Source organism: Equus asinus, chromosome 12, assembly GCF_041296235.1.
Source record: "Equus asinus isolate D_3611 breed Donkey chromosome 12, EquAss-T2T_v2, whole genome shotgun sequence".
Classification (NCBI taxonomy): domain Eukaryota; kingdom Metazoa; phylum Chordata; class Mammalia; order Perissodactyla; family Equidae; genus Equus; species Equus asinus.
Window position 1 is genome coordinate 82,160,978 of NC_091801.1, and position 25,531 is coordinate 82,186,508.

At 45.8% G+C, this 25,531-nt stretch overlaps 2 protein-coding genes and 1 long non-coding RNA gene across 3 annotated transcripts in view; 1 reads left to right on the top strand and 2 right to left on the bottom strand.

Annotated features, from left to right (window-relative positions):
- Positions 1–448: 448 nt before the first annotated feature.
- LOC139039947 (uncharacterized) lies at positions 449–4,670 on the bottom strand. Its single transcript, XR_011493405.1, has 3 exons — positions 4,543–4,670; positions 1,175–1,321; positions 449–962 (listed from the first exon to the last, which is right to left on the bottom strand). It is a non-coding gene; the product is annotated as an uncharacterized lncRNA (long non-coding RNA).
- A 125-nt stretch (positions 4,671–4,795) lies between these two features.
- CHRAC1 (chromatin accessibility complex subunit 1) lies at positions 4,796–8,418 on the top strand. Its single transcript, XM_014865014.3, has 3 exons — positions 4,796–4,942; positions 6,421–6,547; positions 7,197–8,418. The coding sequence occupies exons 1-3, from the start codon at positions 4,796–4,798 to the stop codon at positions 7,319–7,321; spliced, it is 399 nt and encodes a 132-aa protein (XP_014720500.1). The 3' UTR covers positions 7,322–8,418.
- A 9,673-nt stretch (positions 8,419–18,091) lies between these two features.
- The window catches only part of AGO2 (argonaute RISC catalytic component 2), a 106,923-nt gene continuing 99,483 nt past the window's right edge, over positions 18,092–25,531 (bottom strand). Inside the window, exons 18-19 of the mRNA XM_044781122.2 lie at positions 24,074–24,273; positions 18,092–23,813 (exon numbers count right to left, since the gene is read on the bottom strand). Coding sequence (XP_044637057.2) covers positions 23,705–23,813; positions 24,074–24,273 — 309 coding nt within the window. The 3' untranslated portion in view covers positions 18,092–23,704. The remainder of the gene's footprint in view (positions 23,814–24,073; positions 24,274–25,531) is intronic.

Consider the following 25,531-nt stretch of genomic DNA (forward strand, 5'->3'; position numbering starts at 1 on the left):
AGCCTTGCCTTCAGTGGACACTCCATCTAGGCAGGTGATCATGTAAGTGCAGGGCATGCTGCCAGAGAGGTCATCTCTGCGGACCAGCACAAGCAATGCAGATAACCAGCCCCAGATTCCCATTTTGTGGGTCTATTTCCTACGACCACGCACGTATGTTTCAACATTCAATCAAGAAAGCAGAAATTGAGGCTGGCCCGGTGGCTCAGTGGTTAAGTTCGCACATTCCGCTTTGGTGTCCTGGAATTGGCCAGTTTGGATCCCGGGTGCGGACATGGCACCACTTGGCAAGCCATGCTGTGGTAGGCGTCCCACATATAAAGTAGAGGAAGATGGGCAAAGATGTTAGCTCAGGGTAGTCTTCCTCAGCAAAAAGAGGAGGATTGGCAGCAGATGTTAACTCAGGGCTAATCTTCCCCAAAGAAAAAAAAAAAGCAGAAACTTCTTTAGATATTTCAAACAGAGTGGGATTTAACACCAAGAATTGATTACAAGAGTGTTGCAAGAGCTGCAGGAGCATAAGGGAGAAGGTGCTCTGAAGTGAAAGGGGAAGGAGATGCTCGCAGAGATCAGGAAGCTGGGACTGCCCTTGGCTTGGTGCCCAGGAGCGCACACTCGCCACTGAACTGCTTGAGACAGGGCTGCTGAGCAGAAACCCAGGGTGAAGCTTCTCAAACTGTCACCCATGCAACGTTGCTGACAGTAACCCCCAGCAGTCCCCACCCTGCTGCCAAGGCCTTCACATAGGCAGACAGACGCCGCTCCCTCACTTCCTCCTCCTACCCCACCGCAGCCTCTCACCAGCGTCTCTCAATGGCAGAACCTAGCCAGAAGCCAGCTGGAAAGGGCTTCTGGGAAGAACAGGTAACTGCTTTCCAGCACCCTGGGATAACAGCACAGGAGGGAGCAAGGGAAGGTGAGACAAAGAGGCATCAGAAATAACCCGCACACGCCTTCAGATGCTGTGAAGATATAAAGAGAAATAATGGACAACAATGCTAACAGTAGAAAGATACACTAATTCATTGTGCTTTTTCTAGTACAGGCCAAGTTCCCAAGGATTATAGGTTCTTTGACTCTCCTACTATCTCAGGTTTGAACCTCGCTTCTTTTCATTAAATAGTGAGCACTTTCCCTCTCTTCTGAAGATTTCCTTCTTTGCCCCTCTCCTTACCTCTTAAAATGATTGGCTGCAAATATCCTCTGCCAATTCCATAACTTGAGCTTCTCGTCCCCTTTTCTCCTTGAATTCTTCTGGCTCTCTTCTCTTCACTCTCCAGATGGCTTCCTGTTCTGTTCTCTTTCCTGATCTGAACCCATCCTGCTCTCAAAGACGCCAAAAGAGAAGGACAAACTTTACAAAAAACAATAACCACTAGAGAAACAAAACATCTAAAAACTTTAAAAGGTGTCAACAATACAGCTTATTTCCTGTGTGGACCGAAGGACCCTATCGTGAAGCTGGTTTTCCTTGGGCAGTTTCTTGCTCATGCCTTTTGTGAATGTCGAGGGCTTTCCCACTCACAGAGGAAAGGAGCCCCTATGACTGAGAGCTGGATCCCGAGGCAGACCAGCACCTCCTGCCTCTGCTCTGCGCTGGGCATGGTGCCATTGAGCCATCCCTTGGCAATCGGGGCGGGCTTTTACGTCGGATCTGCTCCCTTACTTCAAAATTCACGGCCCTCCATTGTTCTCAAAAGAACGCCAAACTGCCCGCCTGCTTGCCTGCCAGAGCGGGTCCCACCCACCTTGCTGACCACATCTCCCGCGCTCTCTGCCTCGCTCACTAAGCTCCAGCCACACTAGCTTTTCAGTTCCTCAAATTTGCCAAGGTATCTTCCTCCCCAGGTATCCTTCCCACAGTCGGTTCAGAATGTTCATCTTGCCCCAGCCTTTCTGCATGGCGGGCTCCTCTCCCTTCTTCATGTCTGAGCTTAAATATTACTCTCACCCAATATTCTATCTTCACAGCACTTGCCATAGGAGATGTTCTTATTTCTTTTTCTGTCTCGCTTCTACTTGAAAGTAACCTCTGTGAGAGCAGGGACTACAGCCGTCTTGCGCACTGGCCGTACCTCTGGGCCTGGCAGTGCCAGCCATGTATTTGGCGTTGCTCTTTGGGCCAAGACCTGAAGTCACAATGGTGAAGACGACACTTCCTTGCAGTCTGGGCCTTCATCTTCTAGTGACGCAGCACACAGCAGGTGCTAAGATCACTGGGTCATTATGGCTGAAGGTAGATGTTAAAAGACTCTTCTAAAACCATAATATCACAAATGTCATTGATCTGGAGCATCTGTGCTATCTGGCCTCGGGTCCCATCTTCAGGGAGACTGAAGAGCGGTAATTTCCAGAATGCACTAATCTTGTAGAAACATCTCTGCAAGTACACATTTTATACTTTGTAATCATTACCTAAGTGATGGACAGAATTGAAATCAGAAAGGTTAGGGGTCAGCCCGGTGGCACAGTAGTTATGTGTACACGTTCTGCTTCGGCAACCCCGAGTTTGCAGGTTTGGATCCCGGGTGCGGACATGGCCCCACCTGGCACGCCATGCTATGGTAGGCGTCCCACATATAAAGTGGAGGAAGATGGGCACAGATGTTAGCTCAGGGCCAGTCTTCCTCAGCAAAAAGAGGAGGATTGGCAGCAGACATTGGCTCATGGCTAATCTTCCTCAAAAAAAAAAAAAAAAAGAAAGAAAGAAAAAGAAAGGTTAAACAAGATATTCCCTGAATTTTTCAAATTCTTTTCAGATGAACTTTGAAATCAAAATTCACTTGGGGTGATAAGCCCTTGCAGTAGGAACACTGAGACTTAACATAGCAATTTAGCCTTTTGCAGAGTGCTTTACAGTTTACAAAAAGCTTTCTCATTCTCATATCCTCTGACCCTCAGCAATGACCTGTGAGAGGGGCAGTCCTGGATGGCGCATCAGCAACAGAGCGGGGAATTTTGATGTTTATATGTCAGGCACTCTTACACCTCACAACAGTGTATCCGCATCTTTGAAAATACGGAAACTGGTTGAGAGAGAACACTTGCTTTGCCTAAGGTCACACCGCAAGCATGAGGGGTAGGAGAGTCTATGACCTCTCAGCCCTTTTGCATCCACTTGATTAGTTTCTCCTTTCAGAAGAACTTTCTTCTCTTGGCTTTACGGACACCCAGTCTCTTGGTTTTCTTCTTACTCAATGGCCACTTCGTCCCAGTCTCATTTGCTGGATTTTCCTTCTTTTCTCCATCTCAAAATGCTGGAGTACCCCAGGATGGGGTCCTCGCATCTGTCTACTCCATCTACACTCTCCTTCTAGGTATTCATTCAGGTCCATGGTTTTAACTACTGCCTAGACAATGGTGGCTTCTAAATTCACTGCTTCAGCCCAAATTCCAGGCTGGAATATCCGATCGTCCACTCAATACTGTCACTAGGGTTTGACGGGCAATTGAAACTTGCTCCAAACCAAACTCTGCCGAACTCGCTTGTCCAGCAGTGTTCTCCGTCTCAGTAAATGGCACCACCTTTCACTCATACTCCACATCACATTAACAAGTCCTGTTGGCTCTATTTTCAAATAAGACCCCAAATCCTACTGCTTCCCACCACCACCACTCTAGTCTAACCTGCCGTCATCCCTCTCAGTCCCAGTAACAGCTTCGTAACCTGTGCTCTCTGCCTGCTTCCATTCTCGCCCCTACAGTCTATTTACACGCTGCACCTTGAGCATTCCTTGGAAAACTTAAGCGGGACAACCTTAGTCTTCCCTCGGCCTCTCAACTCATTGGGAAAGAATCCCATGGTCTCTAAGGCCCTACCTGTTCTGGCCTCTGGCGACTTCCTACCATTCTGTTCCTAGCTCATTCCACCTTAGCCACACCGGCATGCTATCATCCCTCGCTATCATCTTCTACCTGCTCTCTCCGCTTCCACTCTCACGACCTCACCACTTTCAGAACCTTCCTTGGTCTGTTAACAATCAGCAGCCAGAGGGATCCTTCTGAAACTTAAGATGTATCCCATCATCCCTCTGATATCTTTCAGCCACTTTCCACTTTTTTAGAATAAAATCCAACAGGACCTAGCTCCAGGCTACCTCTCAGTCCCCATCTAACACACCTGGTTGCACACCCCGCTCATTTTGAGCTTCCCTGAAAGGCTCCAGGCTTCTCAGACGTCAATAAGGCTTGTTTCTGCTCTCCACTGCCCAGCCTTCTTCCCTACCACCCTGGTTCAAATAGTACCCGCAAGCTCTGTATCTTCTGACACTGCTTTCTTTTCCTTCACGGTATTTATCTTATTTGCTTGCTGTGTACTTTGCCTTCCCTCTAGAATCTGCCTTCACGAGAGTGTTCTTTTGTTCACACTGCATTCCCAGTTCCACTAGCGAAGGCACTGAATACACACTCCTGAATGACAAGAACCGAGTGTAAACTCTTCCCTCGCCTCCTGGCAGAGTTGTTCCCTACAGTTCGCCGCCCTCCCCTCGGGCCCCTCTGCTCCCCTGCCTTGCGCCCCGCGGCCCCAGCCTGCCGTCCTACCATCAGCTCCGCTCGGAGCAGGGGCCCGCGGGCTCCTTCCGGCGGCCTCGGGGGCGAGGGGCATCATGGGGCTTGTAGTCCGCCCCCGGAAGGACCGCTGCCGGCCCCCGCCGCCGCGCCTCCCCGACACTACAACTCCCACGGGGCAGCGGGACGCCGCTCCCGCACCGACCGTGTCGGCCGGCCACCTCGCGGTGGGCGGTGGCGCGCTCGCGGGCGGTCCCGGCGGCCGCCACGGGGAAGGGGCGCGAAGATGGCGGACTTGGTCGTGGGCAAAGATAAGTGCGGGGAGCAGCGGCTCGTGTCGCTGCCCCTGTCCCGCATCCGGGTCATCATGAAGAGCTCCCCCGAGGTGTCTAGCATCAACCAGGAGGCGCTGGTGCTCACGGCCAAGGCCACGGTGAGGCGGGCCGCGCGGGGAGGAGTGAGCAGCGACGAGCGACGGGCAGGGGTGGGGGCCGCCCACCAGGCTCGGCCTCGCCGCTGGGTCCCCCTCGGCCGGCGCGCCGCCGGTTGCCCTTCGCGGGCTCACGTGCGCGCGCCCCTCCGCGCACCGCCTCACTCCCCTCCCACGCCGCGCGCGCCCCGGACCCCGCGCGCGCCTACCAGCGCCACTCCCATCCTCCCTCGCGCGCCTTTCGCCCCGCCCGCGCCGTTCCCGCCTTCCCTCGCGCTCCGTTCCCGCCCTCCCTCGCGCGCCGTTCCCGCTCTGCTTCGCGCGGGGGTGGCCTGGTGGCGCGGGCCTCTTTTGGTGTCTACTCCGCTTGCGTCACCGTACTCCGGTCTCCAGAGCCTCCGCTTTTCTCTCTTCCGGCCTGTTTCGTGGTTTGGGGGCCCTAGCCCCTCAAACGGTCCAGGCAGAGGGCCCGGCGGCGTCCACGTGAAGCTCGAGGGCTTCCTCAGGCGGCCCGGCCCGACCTTCCCCCGCGTCTCCTCTCCTCGGCGGGGCGCCCCCAGGGACCTCAGTTTACAGCCGGTGTTCTGGCCCCCTCCTCGTGCAAAGTGGATAATTTTGTCTCTTGTGGTTTGGTCTTGATAGTGGCGTGTTGGGGCCCTTCCTGTTTTACACGGGGCCGTGTGTAAGCCGCGGTCTTCATTGCTTTAATTTCTCTTGGCTTCTGTTTCCCAGCCCTTCCTAGTTCGGTGCACAGTGTCCCTACAATATGGTGGACCGGAGCTAAGGGAAGCGGGAGATCACAGATTTCGTGCCTGCTTTAAGCCAGAGACAGACTTTCTTAGAGCCCAGGAAAATAATTGCCCGTTCGGCATGTGATCTTGGGGTCTTTGTGTTTTCCTGTACAGTTTCATTCTGTAAATATTAAGGAACTGTGGCTTATGCAGGCGCTTCTTTACTCCCTTGCTAAACAAATTGGAGGGAGTTAAAGTAGAAACGTTGAGGAAGAGGCTCAGTCCAGGTTGTTGCTTTAGGGGAAGGTATTTGGGCAAAATGGGAAATGTCAATTTTCAGCTTCAGGTTGTTGACTTACAGTTGTAGGCAAACCACCTTAGACAATATATTCAAATAGAGGACTGAAATTGTGTTCCTGAGCCAAATACAACTTTTGAACCGTCTCTTGCTCCTGTTTTTACTGTACAGATCGGTCATAACGCATTTGTGATTCATTGTTTACTTAATTTTAAATACTTTTGATAAGTTAGAAATCTAAAGTAAACTAGGGAGATGCCCTCTTCTCCACCAACTCCTATATGGCCTTGCTTTCCTTCTGACCTCCCGTTTCTGTTTTCCCTGGTGATTTCCTGTAATTTGAGAAACCGAGATAAAGTGTAGTCATCTAAACTTAATGTAAGTTAAAGATTAAGTTCTCTGATAAGTTTCCAAAGCATGCCTCTCATTTTCCTTTTTCGCTTATGTTTTAGGAACTCTTTGTGCAATATCTAGCCACCTATTCCTACAGACATGGCAGTGGAAAAGAAAAGAAAGCGCTCACTTACAGTGACTTATCACATACTGCAGAGGAATCAGAAACTTTTCAGTTTCTTGCAGGTACTTAGCCCTTGAAACGTTCTGGTTAAAAAATGCATAGTAATTTACAGCTCTTTTTTTTCCTGCTAACGAGGGAAATAGACATTTTGCTGCTTTCTGCAGGCGCCATGGTTTACCTGACCTGGCACAGGAAGACATTTTTAGTTTGGTCTGTTTATGTTTGTAATGTGGTTCACCTCGAACGCTGATGAAGCCAACAGCCTGCACAAGGATGTTTGGTTGGCTGGGTGAGCCTGGCAGACGACTCCTTGCCGCTCAAGGGAAAACCCCGGCTGGTCTCCTTGGCCCCAGAAACAGAAACTAACGCTTGTTGTTGTGGGACAGGTTATGTGGGCCACGGCCAAAGAGAGCTTAATTCTACGCTTGGGGCCAGCCGGCCTGTGTCAGGGAGGTTGGGCAGGGTTGCTCAGTGGTCACCAGCACATAGAAGCACACAGTTTGCAGTCAGTAGAGTGGAAACTGGTCTTTAGCATTAGTCAAGAGATAGTGCGAGTTGCTTGTTATTTCACCGAGAAGCGTAGTCTGAATTTTGTCTTGTTTTGGAACCTATCCTAGAGGTCAAAGCAGGAACTAGTACATTCTGAAATTTGGATTGCTGTATTCATGGTCTCCCATAACCAATTGCTGATGTTAGCTTTATGTTTTTAAGATATATTACCAAAGAAGATTTTAGCTAGTAAATATCTGAAAATGCTTAAAGAGAAGAGGGAAGATGACGAGGAGGAGGAGAATGACAACAATGGTGACAGTGATGACGATGAAGCCGAATCCTAAACCAAAAAAGAAGTGCTTTAGAAATCAGCCTGGTGAAGACCCTCCCGGATTAGCGCCGCTGCTTTGAAGCAAGCACAACACCGTGCGACTGTAGTCTCTCCGCTTTTCAGAGACTCCAAGTGCATAGCATTCTTTCCTGGCTGAGATCGAGCATCTAATGCACCTCCTCCATAAGTAGCTGAAAGGGAAGTAAGCCCGACACAGCCCCTCTGACGGGCCCACGCTGCAGTCGGAGGGCACCAAGGAAGCGCTGTCTGTACAGTCGGGCACCGCCAGCCCAGCCGCTGCAGCCGTGAGCAGTGGACGCAAAGACAGTCTTGCTTAACTTGTTAATTTACAGATAGATTTTGAAGAGCTTCTAAATATCAGTTGTGTAAATTCATATATGTATATTTTGAAATTCTTGTAAACAAGTAGATGCAATTTTAGCTAAATATGTAGTTTATGGTTAGGATTTTGCATTTGAGTTTTTGTATTTCAAGAAAATTTGACTATTCAAATACTGCATTTTTTCAATTGTAAAGAAATGTTTTTCTTTTTTATTAAAAGCTGTACATACTTTTATAGTAAAATGCTTTATGAAACTAGTTTTAGAACTCTGTTGTTTTAATGCCTTATTATGTGAGACTTTTGTGATATTTAAAAATAAGCATTTCTAACACTTATTTCCAGAGAAGAATTTCAAGTCAAATTATTAAGTACAAAAAGAAATATTTACCTCTGCATAGGCGTATTTTTCTTAAAAACATTTTAAAACATTCTGTATATGGCAGATCTCTCATTTTACTGTTCTTTACACCCAGGCTAATTATTTTTACTGTCCACAAGAGAAAACCATAAGCCCTGGTTTTTTCACATAGGATAAATTTTTGGCTCATCTTTTTAGTATCTTTTTTAAAAAAATTGATTTATAATTTATATGCAGTAAAATCATCCTTTAATGTCAGGTCTATTGGTTGTGTAGGCAATCAATATATGGAACAGTTTCATCACCCCAAATACTCCCCTGTGCTCCTCCAGTTAGTCCCCAGGCACAACTGATGCTTTTTGTCCCTCGTTTTAAAAATTTATTTTAAAATAAAATATTTTAGAATCCACTTTTTGGTGTGCAGTTCTGAGTTTTGACAAATGCAGAGTCATGTAGCCACCTGCACAGTGAAGATACAACAGTTCTGTCACCTCCCCCAAATTCCCTTGTGGTCAAACTCATTCTTCCCCTTAACTTTGGCAACTGCTGACCTATTCTCTGCCTCTGTAGCAGGAGCCAGCGAACTTTCTGGAAAAGGTCATATAGGAAATATTTTAAATTTTGTGGGCTATATAATCTTTCACAACTACTTGACTCTGCCATTGTAGTAGGACAAGAGCAGTCACATAATACATAAAGGAATGAGCATGGATGTATTTCAATAAAACTATTTCTGGGCACTGAAATTTGAATTTTGTATAATTTCCATGGATCCTGAAATAGTCTTTTGATTTTTTTTCAACCATTTAAGAATGTAAAAACCATTCTTATAGGCCATACAAAGACACAGCAGGCCATATTTGGCCCACACACCGTGGTTTGCTGACCCATCTTTCCACAGTGTCATATAAATGGAATCATATACTATGTAGTATTTGAGTCTGGCTTTTTTCTTTCTTTCTTTTTTTTTAGAGAGGAAGATTGGCCCGAGCTAACATCTGTGCCAGTCTTCCTCTATTTTGTATGTGGGACGCCAACACAGCATGGCTTGATGAGCGGTGCATAGGTCTGTGCCCAGGATCTGAACCCACGTATGCCAGGCTGCTGAAGCAGAGCATGCAAACCTAAGCGCTATGCCACTGGGCTGACCCCTGAGTCTGGCTTTTTTATATTTAGCATAATTCCTTTAAGATTCATCCATGTTGTTGCAGGTATCTGCAGTCTATTCTTTTTTATTGCCGAGTAGGATTCCATTGTTTGAATACACCATTTATTTAGCCAGTCCCCAGGTAAATGGATAATTCCCAGTTTGGGCTGGAAACACTTTTTTTTAATGTTATAATCTTTTTTTTTTTTTAAGATTTTATTTTTCCTTTTTCTCCCAAAGGCCCCCCCCCCCCCCCCCCGCCCCCGGTATATAGTTGTGTATTTTCAGTTGTGGGTCCTTCTAGTTGTGGCATGTGGGACTCCGCCTCAGCATGGCTTGACAAGCAGTGCCATGTCTGTGCCCGGGATTCTAACCAGTGAAATCCTGGGCTGCCGAAGCAGAACGAGCGAACTTAACCACTCGGCCACAGGGCCAGCCTCTACTAACTGCTTTTTGTGTGTAACCAGCTGAAACATCCTTAACGCATCATAAGCACTTCAGATCCAGTTACTCAGGGAGCTCTCATCCTTCTTGGTTCCTCCTTGAACCACATGCTAGTCTATTACAATAGCTTCCTAACTGGTTTCCTCACCATCTTTAGAGCCTCTCTCCTCTTCCCATCTTGCATACTGCTATCAGATTATCAAAATGACTTTATGAAGATTAATCTTTTCCTGGTCAGAAGTGTTAAAAACAGCTGATACTGAAGTAGCCATTAGGGGCTGAGCCTCTTTTCTGTGCATTGTGTACATTTTCACCTAATCCTCACAACAATTTGCAAAGTATCCACATTTTACAAAGGGAACGGAAGCTCAGATTAAGGAGTCCACAGCACACCTAGGAAGTGGTGGATCTGGGATTCAAATCCTATGCTGCTTAAGTGCAGTTTAGCCCCACTCTTTTGTTGGGTAAATTCTTTCTTTGGCATTCAAGGCCCTCGACGCTGATCTTACTCTATATCCTATTGTTTCCCTACATTAACCTTCCATTCCTGCTGAAATGGGCTCCTCATCCTCTATGGAGCATAAAGGTCCATTGTACCTCCTGTGACCAAGGAGCTATTTTCATCATACACTGTTTTTATACTTAGGTTTCTCCAATCAATTTACTGTGCTGGCCATACAGTAATTGATAATGAAATAGTGAGAATGTAACAAGGGAAGACCATATTTATTAAGTAAGGATGTTGTAGATCTCTCGTGAATTTCTGTATGTTCTTTCATTTTCAATTAGTGTGTCCCAGGGCCAGTGGGCACAAAGATGCTTTGTGGAGTTGGATATTAAGAAGTAGGGGCCGGCTCAGTGGTGCAGTGGTTAAGTTTGCACATTCTGCTTTGGTGGCCCAGGGTTCACTGGTTTGGATCCCTGGTGCAGACCTACACATTGCTCATCAAGACATGCTGTGCCAGGCACCAGACATACAAAGTAGAGGAAGATAGCCAATCTTCCTCAGCAAAAGAAAAAGAAGAAGATTGGCGGCAAATGTTAGCTAAGGGCTAACCTTCCTCAAAAAAGAAAAAAAGAAACAAGAAGTACAGGATACATTGAGGGGAAAAAAAAAAAAACCTACATCTTGATTTTGTTAGGGGGAAAAAAAAAGAGTGGAACAAAATACACCAGAATGTTAAGAGTGTTGTGATTACAGATAATTGAAGATTTTTATTTTTATGTTTATCTGAATTTTCACATTTTCTTTAATGAACACATTTTTCTTTTTTTTGAGGAAGATTAGCCCTGAGCGAACATCTGCTGCCAATCCTCCTCTTTTTGCTGAGGAAGACTGGCCCTGAGCTAACATCCATGCCCATCTTCCTCTACTTTATATGTGGGACGCCTGCCACAGCATGGCTGCCAAGCGGTGCCATGTCTGCACCTGGGATCCAAACCGGCGAACCCTGGGCCACCAAAGCGGAACGTGTGAACTTAACTGCTGTGCCACCAGGCCAGCCCCAGAACACATTCTTAAAAAACCATAAAATAGCTTTAAATGAGAACAAAACCTTGGCCTGCGTTAGCAACAGTGTGCATCCTAGGCATTTTTAGGTGTTCTTAACCTAACCCTCCTTCCCTTTCCTAACACCACATATTTTTTTCAGCACAGTTAGAAGTCAAAGACAGCCCGGAATGAGGCCCCCAGGGATTTCAGAGCCGCACCAATATGTGTAAACACAGCCAGCGCAGACGGGCTTAAGTGAGAACCCAGATGTCATCAGCTCTGATTCCCACACAATGTGGAGTTGAGGGCTTTGCACGTGACTGGGGCTTAGCTGAATGGCTTTCTACTTCATTCTTCCCAGGGCTGCTAGAGTAGAAACATCTAGCTCTTCCTAGATAGCACAATAGTTCTCCCGTCCAGTTCATTCCTGTGGTTTTCATCCCCAAACGTCAAATTCTCAGGGGTAACCAGCTTTGTTGAGCACACTGTTCAGGGAACAGGCCCAATGCTGGTAGAATGAGCTCCAGATCTCATCACTGCAGGCAGGCCTCCACCCTGGAAGCCTGGAGCCTTAACCTGTGCAGAAAGAAGCACCCGGAGAAATATGTAATTCAAGATCTTTGGCAGAGGCAGCTGTAAATACGAGGAACTTTATTTTATTTTTTGCTGACATACTATGAGGCAAAACAAAATTGACACCATACAAAATAACTTTATAAAATATCATTCACGTCATAGTTGATCAGATTTACAGCATTCTGTGCATGTTAAGGGTTATGTATGGAGGTGAAAAAACACTATGCCAAACTTTTAGTATTAGTTTATATACACACAGTAAGAAACAAAACAAGTAACTGTCAGGGTTTCCATGAATTTATTGCAAAAATAGTGCAAACTACTTAATCTAGTAAGCTGTAAAACAAACTTGAAAGGACCCAGCTAAGCTTAAACACGACAATAGATGCTCAGTGTCTCAGCCTGTAGCTTCTTCACCGGGTTGTCTTTTGTCAATCGAGGCCACTCCCCATCTGTTCAGTTCAGGGTGAGTGCTGCAGAATACAGGGTGCGAAGACTGGCTCTTCAGAGACCAGATCGACCCGGCTGCCTAACGCCAGCAACACCTTTAGGATCATGCTACTTACTCAATGGCAATTTTGTGAGGTTTTGTTGGAAACGTTAAGATGCCACAATGTTTAAGTTTGACCTTAGGAATCAGTTATCCAACCTCTTGATGACATGGAGAAAAGAATTAAGAAAGCAGCATGAACAGAAAGGACTGGGAACATTATTGTCTGCTTATACACATGGTATCCTTTTCTCAGGTGTATTTGGGTAAAGCATTATTCTACCGGTGGGCAACCTGTGAACCAGATATTGCAGTAAGTTTAAAAAAAAAAAAAAAAAAAGGGTACTTTATCCCTACAAGAGTAACTTTGAAATTTCTTTCAACAGTCCATTGGGGTCCAAAAAGCACATATCTAAACAAAATAATAAGAGCAAAACAAAATGCTACATATAAAAGCTAAAGAAATAAAATGCAGCATATTCAGGTTCTTTTTCTTGAGGTACCTGTATAAATTTAATCACCTGCCCAAAGTACTCTTGTTAGCTAAAAAAAAAAATGCTTACTGGTGGGCCAATCGCAGGGCATTTATTATTATTGAGAAAGTGCAACAACGCTGATCTTTATATGCAGCATACTAAAGGATGATTTACTCTTTACAAAATATAGCTTAAGTATCGACCTGATGGAAGTTTAAAAATTAAAAACATTTAACTAGAATCATCCCATTTTTTTGAGATCCTGCAGCAAAAAGCCTCCCAAATCAACTTTCAAAGTTTTGCCAGTAAGGAATGTTGGTTCTCTTGTAAAATTCAGAGATCTCTTTAAAATAGTAAAACTATATACTACAGGAAAGATCCCTAATTTTTATTTCTTATTGGTATAAAATGAAATTCTTAAGACTCCAAAATATTGTGTTACCTCCAAAGAATTAAGTTAGAAAAGATCGCCATAGTAGGAAAAGTCTAGAGTTGTAAACCGCCAAATACAAAAGCATGGAAAGTCATCAATCTCTATCTTACTTTCTCACCTGCCAGAAAGCCTTCCTAACTTACAGAACCCCCGAGGCTGCTGCCGGATGCAGGCCCCCCCCTCCAGATGGCCACATGCGCCCCCCCTTCCGCTGTCGATGGTCATTAACACCTCCCCCAAGAGTCAGGAGAGATGGAACTGACAACCAACCACTTGCTGCTTATGAAATAAACTTATAAAATATGCCGGAGGAAGAGGTGGGCACAAATGGCGACGAAAGCAATAGTAAGGGTACTTGTGAGCTGTTTTGGCCGCCCCTTCACTCACACAGAAAGTGGAGTGATAGCTGTAAGTATATGCATAGAAGAGTTTGTAATTTGTTTGCAAAATGTTGAATTTGCTCTTGGACACAATTTTTTTTTCTTTTCACAAGAGGGCAGTTGGGATTCCAATACATGTCAGTAGTTGGCTGGGGGAAATCTATCAAATTCCACGGCCAATGGGCTTTGCTCCCCACCTGCTATATAAAATATTTAATTTCATAGTGATTTTTTTCAATGCGTTAGGATTCAACATAAAAGGCACAAAATAAATAAAAATATTATTAAATAAATGGAAATTATGATTTCAAGCTTTGTGTGGAGTTGCATCTCACTGTTTGGTTACTTTTTCCAATTAATTTGACAAACTTAGTAAATAGCACCCAACTGTTTAACTGAGGTAGATCCGCATTGTAAAGAAAGCTGGGTCCCCTCCATTTCTGTCTAAATTTAAGATGCTTTTACAAAAACAAAAACCCACTTAATCATATGCAGAGGCGATGACAGGTGGCACTACCTGAAGAAAGCTCAGAGCACGAGCAGGTTTGCAGATAAGGTGACGCCCAAATCATACTTTCCATCAGCCATGAATAAATCTCAGACTGGAGGGAAAACAATTCAAACACTTAAAAATAACCCTGAAAAAGTCTGAAGACTTTCAGAACAGGTCTTTTTGACTGACTGCCAGAAAAATGCACAATGATCCAATTTCATCAAGTGATGGCAACAGCCAAGCCAGATGAGAGAGAGCGAGAGAGAGAGAGAGCGAGCGAGAGCGAGCGCGAGCGAGAGAGAGAGCGAGAGAGAGAGCGAGCGAGCGAGAGAGATCTGTATCATTGAACATTTCCCTTTGTAACCCCAGAGGAAAGACTTGTTGAATTATGAAATAGCATCTTGATCGGAACATTTTAAACTCACTCTGCCTAATATTTTTGCATACTCTGAAACTTACAAATTTAACATCTGATTAAGGCTTAATTTAAAGTGGTATTACCACCTAGCATCATGCAAGCATTGGACATCCTCAAAACAGAGAATGATATTCAACTAAAGACAAGGACATGAAGCCTCAGAATTGTATTTAGCAGGTACTATAATTTTATAATTAATTTTACAATTCATGTAGCAAATGAAAAGTTATACAGAGAGGCCAATGTATATAAATACTAGTTTATACAAGAACTGTCAATTTACAAAACAGCACTGCACGGTTTCTATATTGCAAACATAAGACATCGTCACATAGACCCACCGCACAGGTACAGACGAGTCCGTGGACAACACGCAGAGTACCACCTGAAATGAGGCCCTTGTAGCTGCTCGGCTTCTGAGAAAACAGTAAACTTTAAAGGGTCGTAATACATTTGGATTCGAAATGTCTTCTAAAATGTTTTATTGTGGGGGAAAATTAAGAAGGGACAAGATCTACCTATGGAACTTTCAAATTCATTTTTGGTTCTTTTTCATTTATTTTACAAAAATAAAATAAAACTAGGAAAGCTGATAAAACTCAGGGTTACAATCCCTCAATACACCCGAGGCGAGTAATCTGAAGTGTACCAGAGGGAAGAACAATCTGGATTTAGACACGACATTCTTTTCTAGTGTTTAATGAGTAATTAGCCACTTTGCTGCACAGAAACTTAGAATTTTCCTCTTAAAACTTTTTAAAAAGTAAAAACTCACTTGCCTCTACAGTTATAAAACATGAATTCATACCTTCACCCACTACATTAAAATCCACCATCAAACTCAAGACTCAAATTTCCATTTAGTGCTACACTATATACTTTCAAGGATTTTAGTCACGTGTGTATTTGGCTTTGAAGAGGATCCAAAGCTGTCAAGGTACTGGGCCCTCGGCAGCCAGCGCCTCTGCTGAGGGAAGGCTGCTTGCTGCCTTTCAGAGTGGAGGGTTTGGGCAAGAGGAAAGGGCCAAGAGAAGCCACCAAGAAGGATCTTCTACACATTTTAAAAATAAATAACATTGGATTATTTCCCCCACTTAAAACCAATAAAATCACCCCGACAGGGAAAGGTGGTCCATCAGCCAAGAAAACTGCTCAAGACCTGGCTTGAAAAAGTTAGAGCTAAAAATTGTATTTTAGATATGTCAAAATTGGACTCCTATGTGCACAGCTCAAAGTGACAGCCACAACTAAGCAAGCAGTCTCCCTGCACATCACAAAATGGAGCAACAATCACGAAAAGCATTCCAAAACAGGGATGGTAGGACTCAATAGCACCTTACATCTGAGGACTTTACACACATTGCACAAAGACACGATTCTAACTCCTTTTTTAAAAATCTAGTTCTGTTACACTAAATACTCTTGTTGAGTGACTGTGAGAACAGAACCACCAGGTTTTGCTGATGGTCATGGTCAATGTCTAAGAGATGGGCCTTGCACCAATTTCCTGAAATCCCAGCAGAGGTGAACTTGGTGAGAGCATGGGAGAAATCATGCAACAGGAACCTAACATTCTCCGACACGAGACAGCGTGCATGGGCACCACAGTTCACAGAGTCAGGAGCTGAGGAGCAGAAGGAGCTTCAAAGGCAGGTCCATGATTGACTTATGGAATGGTACAGGCTTACTTCCCAATGAAAATGGAGCCCCAACATGATTCTGAAAGGACACTGAGGACTGGACTTTAAAGGCACAGAGGCTGAGACTGGGTCTTCCAGAACATACTCAGTCTGGTACTGATGGAGACCAGAGGAAAACCTGGGCATCACCTGCTTCTTGGGTCAGAGGGGACTGCCTTCTCCCTCCCCTCAGGATTGTTCCCACAATCTCCAGAGTTCAAAGGAGCCTCGGGTCCTCCACATGAGCACCTATTGCTGTCAAGTGGTGCCAAGCAGCCAAGCAGTTGGTCTGCGTTGCACCCCCTGGCCTGGTGGTGTGGGGCATCCTTGGGATCAACTCCTGGTTTTAAGGACCTTGAAGATTCAGAAAGTACTCAACGAGGTTGGCCTAGAGACACCTGGGGGGAAAGAATGAATATTTGGTGTTTTAGCTTTGACTCTGAACTACTCAAATCCAAAGAGGTGGAAATAGGAGACAATCCAGCCTCCCTGAGCCCCTCACGAGGGGCTGGAGCGAGAAGAGGACTCAGCCCATCAGTCACACCACCAAAGGCATCTAAAGATCTAACACATCGAAATTGTTCACATCAACCAATAAGACAGAAAAGTGTTAACAAAAGCACCAGTAATCTTCAGTTCTCTCATTTTAAAATACGCTTTCATGAACGCAAAGATGGTGGGAGAGGCCCACCTCAGGATTCTGGAGACATGCGAGCAAAAAGCTGATGGGCAGATCTGCGTTCAACAGTTCACATTACTGACTGGAGGAGTGGGCCACTGCGCAGTGTCCCCAGAAACACCCTCTATGGGATTCTGGCTAAAAATGAGGCCAACCCAGAGGTCCCAAGGAGCCCCAGAAGCAGGTCAGCAGATGTTGGGCACCCACCCTACACATCCGAGGTGCCTGGGGTGGCCTGCAGCTACAGAGCAGTGTGGTTGCAGAGTTACAACACATTCTTAGAAAGACCGCAAAGGACACTTAGCTCTTTCAGAATTAAAGCACGCCACGTAGCATGAAAATCATCAAAACCCAAAACAACAGTGTTAAAGGCAATTACTTCCACGTAATGATGGATTTGGGACCTCTCTGGGCCAAAGTCAATGTCTGATGAGCGTCCAGCAGGAGAGCAGAGCCACTTCCACATACCCAGACATCTGTAATTGCAAAGCTTGCTGCCTGTCCCTCAAGAATTTAAGAGCAAACCAGTGGAGGTGTTTTGGAGCAAATGCTAAACTTCTGAAGATGAGAGAACATAAGGAACCTAAAGAAAAGGCGTGAAGGAGGCAGAGGGTGACAGTGAATGCATTACCCACAGTGGTGTGTGGGCAAAGGACATTTCTGACAGCAAAGTGGTTAATCACAAGAAGGGGTCACAAGATTCAGAGTCACAGCAAACTCTCCCAGGACAGATTTCCTGCAAGTTGGCGTCAGAGGATCCAGGGCGCCGGTGGCAGGAGCTCCTACTTCAAGACGCCGGCTGTGGACCCTGTGTTCCTTTCAAACAAAGGGCCTTGGATTTGAACAGAACATTCTGCTTTCAAACCTTAGATCATTTTTAAGTAGGGAGTGATAGTAACTCAAAGTTCCAAAGTCAAAGGTCAACTACATCTGCATTGTTTTTCGAAACCATGCAGCTACTTTAAACGTATTACTTGCACGAGATCGGTGTTTAAGCACCGTGGTGATTTTAAAGAGTGTATAAAAAGGGAGAAGTGGGCAGAGGGAGCCATTTTCAGCCCACTCATAAGTAAAGCAAAAGAAAAAAAAAAAGTGCTTTCTTATATTGAACAGGAAAGTGAAAAGCCAGGACAGCAGGCCATTTCAAGGTTTCGCCACACACAGCCCTGCATGGAGATGCTCCTGCCAGCCTGTGAGGACAGTGCAGAAAAGCCTTTCCGTTTCATTCACGCTGGCAGCTTAGAATCCTAGAATCTCGGAGCTGGGCAGCCCTGAGGAGACCCTGGCCCACCCATGGCACCTCAGAGGGGGAGGAGGGGACTGCCCACGGGTCACAGTATGGCACACAAATTTTCAAGCCAGAACTGAACAGAGAGATGTTCACAATTCAGTTTATTCAGGCAACATTTTGGCTATTTTCAGTGTGGATTGCTAGGGTTAAGAGCAAACATGAATCTATTGAGAATTCAGAGGTAGCCTTTATCTGCATTTATTTCATCTAAAAGGTATTTAGAAACCACCTTCTGTAGTGATTTGGCTAAGCCAATACATTCACTTTCGACAATAAAATGGCAAGACACATCCAAAAAAGCATTAAGCAAGGGCACCACGATGGCATCGACGTGACATTCACACACACTCAGGTGACTGATTTGGGTTTAAGAACTCCTTTGTGTGTCTGACACTGGGTAGCCTGACCACAAACAGAATTGCAACACTGTGGGCTGGAGCACGCACTTCTAATCTAGCAAAATCACGGGGCAGAGAGGAACAGCACTGGATTTCAGGGCTCTCTAGCATCCATGGGATAAGCCATAAATGACGGTTTTGACACAACAGTGACCTCATGGCTTTAAAATGACGGCTGACCAAAGACAAGCGAGGGCAGCCCTCACCCTCTGTTAACATTGGCCAGACAGATGCTTCCCACCGAACTGCCGAGTGCTGGGCAGACTAGAAGAACACGCTTTGGGGAGTCATGGCAAACGACAAGGAATTAGACAGACCAAAAAAGTGTGCAAAGGATTCACAATTCTCTTAAAAGTACATCTTCAGAACTTAAGGAGAGAGCATCTTCCCCTCTCAATAGGTTGCAACCTTTTCTTCAGAAAAACAAGAAAACGAGGCTAGTTTGTCCTTCATGAATGGTCAACAGACACAAGGCTAAAGAACAGAATTACGTCCACACGACTCTAACACATAATACTGAAGAACGCGGCAGCCTCCCTAAAACAAAGCAATGCTGCGTTCACATCACTTCTGCGAGCCTAACCCTATTTACAGTCATCTCAAACAAGTACAGCAGATGCAAAGTGGGACATCATAAAAAGGAAGCTGTCAAAAAATCAGTGCAATTATTTGGAGTTGAAAGTTTTCCTTACAAAAAAGAGTCAGCCTGTGTGTAACACGGAGAGCCCCATTACAAAGTCACACGTGCACTGTGTCTACATTGAAAAACGTCACAGCAGCCGAAACTCTGGCACGGCAGCTAGAGAAAATATTTTGGGCTACTTTGGGGAAGGGCTTAAAATATAAAGAAGATATCTGCATTCTGAAAGTGAGGCGCACGAACACTGAGGAAGTTTCTATTTATTGTACATTCCTTTTCTCATGAGCGTGAGAGATGAGTCAAAGAGGTCACAGGGAAATTTCTATGGCTTGTCTGGGCCACTGGGATTGTCCACTGTCTGGATTATGTCAGCTTCTAAAGCTCCTTCTAATGGAACTGCCTTAGGTGTAGGAAAATGCCCAGGAAAAATTCTTTTAACTGTTCAACAGATCAAAGTCCCAGTGAAGGACTACATCCAGATCCTGACGGCTCCATGACACAAGCCAAGTGCTTCCATGACAACGAGCGACCAAGAGAAGCGGCCCCAGCCCCCAAAGGCCTCCCAGAGACAGTCTGGTGTCCCAACTGCATGACGCTTGGCTGGTCTACCCTTAACATATTGTATCAAATATATAATTTGACTGAAAAACTGCCTTGTAAAAATAAAATTTAAACCACCCTGCAGATCAATGTAAAATTACATGGCTGCGTATATAAGAAAAACAATTCATCCAGAAAAATTACCTTTGTAGCTTTCAAAAATAAATCATCCGGCAAAATTGAAGGTAAACATTAGGTAATTTATAAAAATCGGGGAAAATAATTTCTATCATATTCATCAGGTACCACATGCACTGGAATATCCACATCGGCCAAATCAAACCAGAGCAGAAAGGAAAAAATAAATAGCAACACTTGCATTTAACAACAATAAAAATAACATAGAATCTAACATCAATAGAACTCCCCCCAACCCTGCTGTAGGAGCTGGACTCGAATTGTCTATGAGCACTCAGTACCCGGGGAAACACCGGGAACAGCAGAGCTTACGGCCCACCTCCAACAGCTTGGCAAACACTCTGTTGCCAGCAGTTCCCTCAAGGGGAGGCCGCTGCAGTGGCCAGGGATGTCTGTGGTTCCAGAGTGCAAACATTCATTTAAGGGAGTATGGGAACACTACCGAAGGGCAACATAATCTTGAAAAGGCAGACCCTAAAATGTAGTATCAAGTGTACATGCGAAGACTTCTCAAAACAGAAAACCCAAATAAAACAATCCCTTTCTAAAAGTACAAGTATGCCCAGTTTTACAAAATTCATCTGAACTAGGAAAATCTAAGCTTATGATACACAAACAGCAGGATGGAATTATAGCATTACCAAAGGGATGTTCTACAAAACGGTGGCTTTTTAAACGGCTCCCCTGGGTTTCTTTCATCACTTAGTTATTAGGGTGAGAGCTTCTGAAATGTAATAGATAGTGGTGAAGGGATGGGAATACATTATTTTTCTTACAGTGAATATTTTAAAATATACTAGGAAGAGTACCAGTACAAGAATCTAATTGGGAGACCTCTTTTAAAGAGATGAGATAAGTCCCGGTTTTTCTTTTAAATGAATCCAGATTCCTACATCATAATTTTCACATTCAGTTTGCTTAAAGCAAGGCACACCTTACTTAACAGTGGGGTGGGGCAAAGCCGGCGAGCAGACGCCTCTCTAATCTGCATGGGCCCCGAGCCTCCGGGGTCCAGTCAAACGCAGGAGGAGGATGGGGCTACCCCAGAGCCCCTCCTCGGGGCCACGCGCAGGCATGAGGTAGCCCTGTGCGGGTGCAAGCACAAGCAGAAGACGGGCAAGGGGCCCTTTGGCTTCCATATGAACAGGGCTCGGACTTATTCTACTGCGCTTTGACGTTTTACACTGTCTCAAAATTTATCCTAATAATGGGGGGATTGGTAGAAATTTGGGAGAACAATTATTTACCTGAGAAATTGTAACTACAGCCATTTAAATTCTGAATCATTAGACATGTACCAAGGTATGCAGCTAACCCAGCTGGAGACGTTTGGTCTATTAATGCTTTTAGTATTAAAAGTTTTATAAAACAAGCATAGGGCTATAAAAAGTATCCTTCTCAAAGTACTTTGGCCCACTAACAAGAAAACTTTTCCTTCAAAAATGATAAAAAATTTTAGGTCCAATTTTCTGCCAGCCTGTGATCTTCCCCAGGTATTAGCTCAGAAACCCTCTCCCTGCAGCCCAAAGAGCTCCTCCCTGCTGGACCCGCGGCGCGCGGGAGAGCACACTCCAGCGAGCTCTAGATCAGGGCTCTCTGACTCCAGGCAGTCCTGGAACCCTGGCCAATGGTGTAAAATGCAGATGCCACTCCCAGCCCTGGGGTCTGCACTTTTACCAAGCACCGCCACTGCCCCGACCACTGAGACCCTGGTGCAGGTGGTTAAAACACACCTTTGAGACACGTGGTTCTAGCTGATCCTAAAAATGGCTGAAAACGAACCTAATTTCAGATTTTAAAAGCGTATTAGTGAAAAGATTCCCTCCTTAGCTTGAATGCTTCTGGTAATTTAAGCCAAGAGTGTATTGGTATGCTTCTGAACATAGGAGAAAGTGCCACTTGCCAATAAAACGACAGGGAATTGCAACGTTTCTTAGAGCAGAGGCTTCTGTCATTTAAAAAGACAAAGAAAAAAAGATACAGCAAGAAGAGACTAATGCCATTAATAAGACACCCACATGCACACACAGACACACACACACGCACACAGTTCTCGGAGTAGATAGCTTCACAAATAATATTGTCATCCCTTTGTTATCGCTGCCAAAATCCAGGCTGAGTGTCCATTACAGCTCGGCCTGCGGTTCCCTGCCCTTCCCACCCCTTGGAGCCGTCAGACCAGGAGACAGAGGTGGCGCTTATTCCAGCACGAGGCACCCCCATCGGGACCCTCACTCCACCGCAGTGCCAGAGGTAAATGTCAGGCCGGGCTGGGGAGTGGAAACCTACAGAGCACAAAGCAGCTCTAGGGGAAGGGTCGTCTCCTTCCTAGAATCTCTACATTGAATGTGGACTTGACTCTGAATACAACTGCCTACAAGAACAAAAAGCCAGTTAGCACAAACAGACGTGTCTGTTCTTACCCTTTTCAAGCTGTCCATGGTATCACTCTTAGTGCAATGGTTTCCAGATTGGCAAACCCACATCTGGGGCCCAGAATGCAAATCTTAGCAGAAGGGTCTGCCACTGCTGCTGGCCTGGCAGTCAGCCATCCGGAGGCCAGGGCTCTGTTGCTGACTGCTGGCCTCGCCCCCAACAGGGAGCCACTGCCAACAGCTTTCTGTGTGTTTCAGTGCATAGATCCTATGAAACGAGTCTAACAAAACCACACACAGAGAGAGGTACACTCTGATACATGGACGTGTCTCCCAGGAATGGGAGAATACATACATTCCATTTGTGCTTAATCGGCTGAGCAAGAACACGGGGGCGAGGGGACAGAGAGGGAGGGAGTGATGGCCTCGTGAGTGTGCTCGGTCCTCCTGAAGGTACAGGCTACACAATCTACGCTGAGGGGGGCAGGCTGCTGTCACATTAAGTCAACTGCATATTCCTGTACTTAAGCACTGAGAACCACAGGAGGTGGTCCAGGCTCCAGGCTCCGAAACACTCTTGATAACGCTAAACAGATCACAAGAAGCACCCCGTAGTCAATAAAATGAAAAATGGCATCTATCCCATCTATCTATCACATTAATACTGCAAACCAGATATATATATTTTTCTCTTACATTAAAGACATAACAGTGAAAAAGGATTGTACTGTATTTATCACCACAGACCCGTATTCTTTAGAAACTTTGGAAAATAAACGTCACAGTCCTATAGGACAAATCTTATGATTAGACTGTCAGCATATTGTCTTTTTTCTTTTTTTAAATAAATTTTTATTAAAATGGCACTTGTCTGCCAATCTCTCTGGACCTATAAATGTTGTAAACACACGTGGCCCATCTTCTGCCACTGCTCCTTGTTTCAAGCTGTGAGAAAGGCAGGCAGTGGCAGAACAGACCCACCTGTGGGCGCCTCGGCATGCCACCTGCCCTCGGGTCCCGAAGGGCTTGTGAAAGCCAAGTCAGGAGCACACTAGCATCACTTTGAAATAAACTTTAGTGACAACATCAGAATGTTCAAGGCTTTAAAACCACAATCGTGTTTTGTGCTGCTCTCACTCTCAGAGAACGTTCACAGCTAGTTTGAGCCCATCAATTTCATATAGAATCATGTGTTAAAAACAAGTAAATTGAATGACCAAATAAATTAAAAATGTTTTAAAGCCCTGAGTTCATAGACTGGTTTTAGGAGATTTTTAGGAAACACGGGACTCTATTTTAGTAAGCAGCTTATAGATTTTGGCAAACCATATTTCCTAGGACAACGGGGTCTCATACAGGTCTGCAGTTCAAAATCCAAGTGTGAAATCTGGGACGGAAGGCATTCTGGAAAATGGAGAATCTACTGAAATCAATGACGTCTCATGTTCGATGCTGGCTGTCACGGAAGGGCTGGGCATCTGTTGGTCTGAGTGTAGCTGGTCTCATGTGAATCCAACTCGGTACACAATCGTAAACACTAAACATGTCAAGCAAAGTACATGGTGCGCAGTGTGTCCTGGTGAACCTGGACCGCCTTGGCCAGCGCTTGATGGTCTCGGCCGTTACTCTGCCCGGAGGTATGGCTTCCTTCAGCACTGTGGGGACGGGGGACAGAGAGAGGACAGCCTTTAACGCACCACGGCGCAGCGCTCTGATAACTAGGTTAGGACCATCCACCAGACATCTGGGGAGGCGGCCACACAGCTAACAAGGGGCAGTGAGGATACTGGCATTTGGGAGTCTGTGTCCAGCCACTGTGACCCCACTGCTACCCATTCTGGAAGAGCAGCTGCTGAAGCCCATTTCATAAATGACCCCTGCTGTGACCTCCAGCCAGGAAAGGCATGGCACTCACCTATCGTGTTCCTTATCCACCAGGTGGTACCTGGCCCGGAAGGCCACCAGGTGAGCATAGTATGCTGGCGCAGGGATGGATACGGAGCGCGTGCAGCGTACGTAGGTGTGACACAGCTGGTAGGTGAGAATCTGCAGCTCATCGGAAGAGAAACGATTGTCATCCCAAAGCACGTGATAGTGGGAAGGCCTGCTTGTTCCCTAAAAGCAGATCAGAGGGTCGGAGAGGTGAATAACCAAGAGAGAAGTCCAGGACTCACCTGCAAAGGGCGCTGCTATGAGAAGCTATGGCCACATGGGGACAAGCAAACCCTCCGTGGAGGACACGGTGGGAGGAGGCTTAATGACCGAAGGATGTCTGTATTATATTATTGTGTATTATTATAAAAAAGCACCAGAACCATACCTATTATGACCCTGTTTGTAAAATATAGACTATACATACATTTACACATAGAAACATCATTTTGGAAAGACATAAAACATAAAAATGGTTGTTTTGAGGACAGCGTCACTTGTACATGTTAGGTTTTCTACAATGTTTTACTTACAAAGGCAAGAAAGAATCTCTAGTAAGAGTTACATACTAACAAAAACACTTTTTTAAATAGGAGTTTGAACATGTGTGTTATTTTATGCAGTTTGTGCAGGATGAAATCTTTTGAAACCGCAGGCAGCGGGAGCTGGTCACCTTGCCCACCCCCTCAGCGCCAGGCGCACCCGGCTCTGACAGCGTCACGGCCGCGGCCCTGCTGGACCCAGGCACCCACGGCATCGACAGAGCGGGAGCGTCTTTCTGCGGCTTCTCCCTGCCAGCCTCACCGCCCCGCCCCGCCCCGCCCCGCCTCCACCGGGGCCAGCCTGCCGGGTCCCTTCTCTTCCAGCGCAGGTCCTGCCACCTGTTCACCGTCTGCATTCAGGGTCTCACTGATAGGCAGGGGGCAGATGTCTTGTCCTCTGATTTACTACCACACACGTGCTGGCACCCCGCTTTTGACATGTAATTGGTGGCTGTCACAGGGGCCCATGGGTCACGGTGTTTTGTATGAGGCTCTGCTGAGGACACAGCAACAATGGCGGAACAGGCTCTCTCAGGGCTGGTTTATCTCACAGCACTTACACCTCTCCAGAGGAGGCTCCCTGTGAGACAGCTGGGCAGAAGGCGCAGGGAGAGAGGGTTAGCCAGAAACAAGCCCAAGAGGCCCCGGAGGGTGAGGGCTCCACCCACCGGGAGGGAAGCCAAGGAAAAAAGGGAACATGCGACAGAGAGCACAAACCCCCAAAGATTTACTGTGTGCCCTCCACAGAAAAGGCACACCAGCCCCTGACTCAGGAAGCAAATCCTGGGACAGATGATCTGCACTAAGAAATGATACAAAAGCCTTTGTGCTAAGGCATACTTTTTTTTTTTTTGCAGGGGAAGATTCGCCCTAAGCTAACATCTGTTGCCAATCTTCCT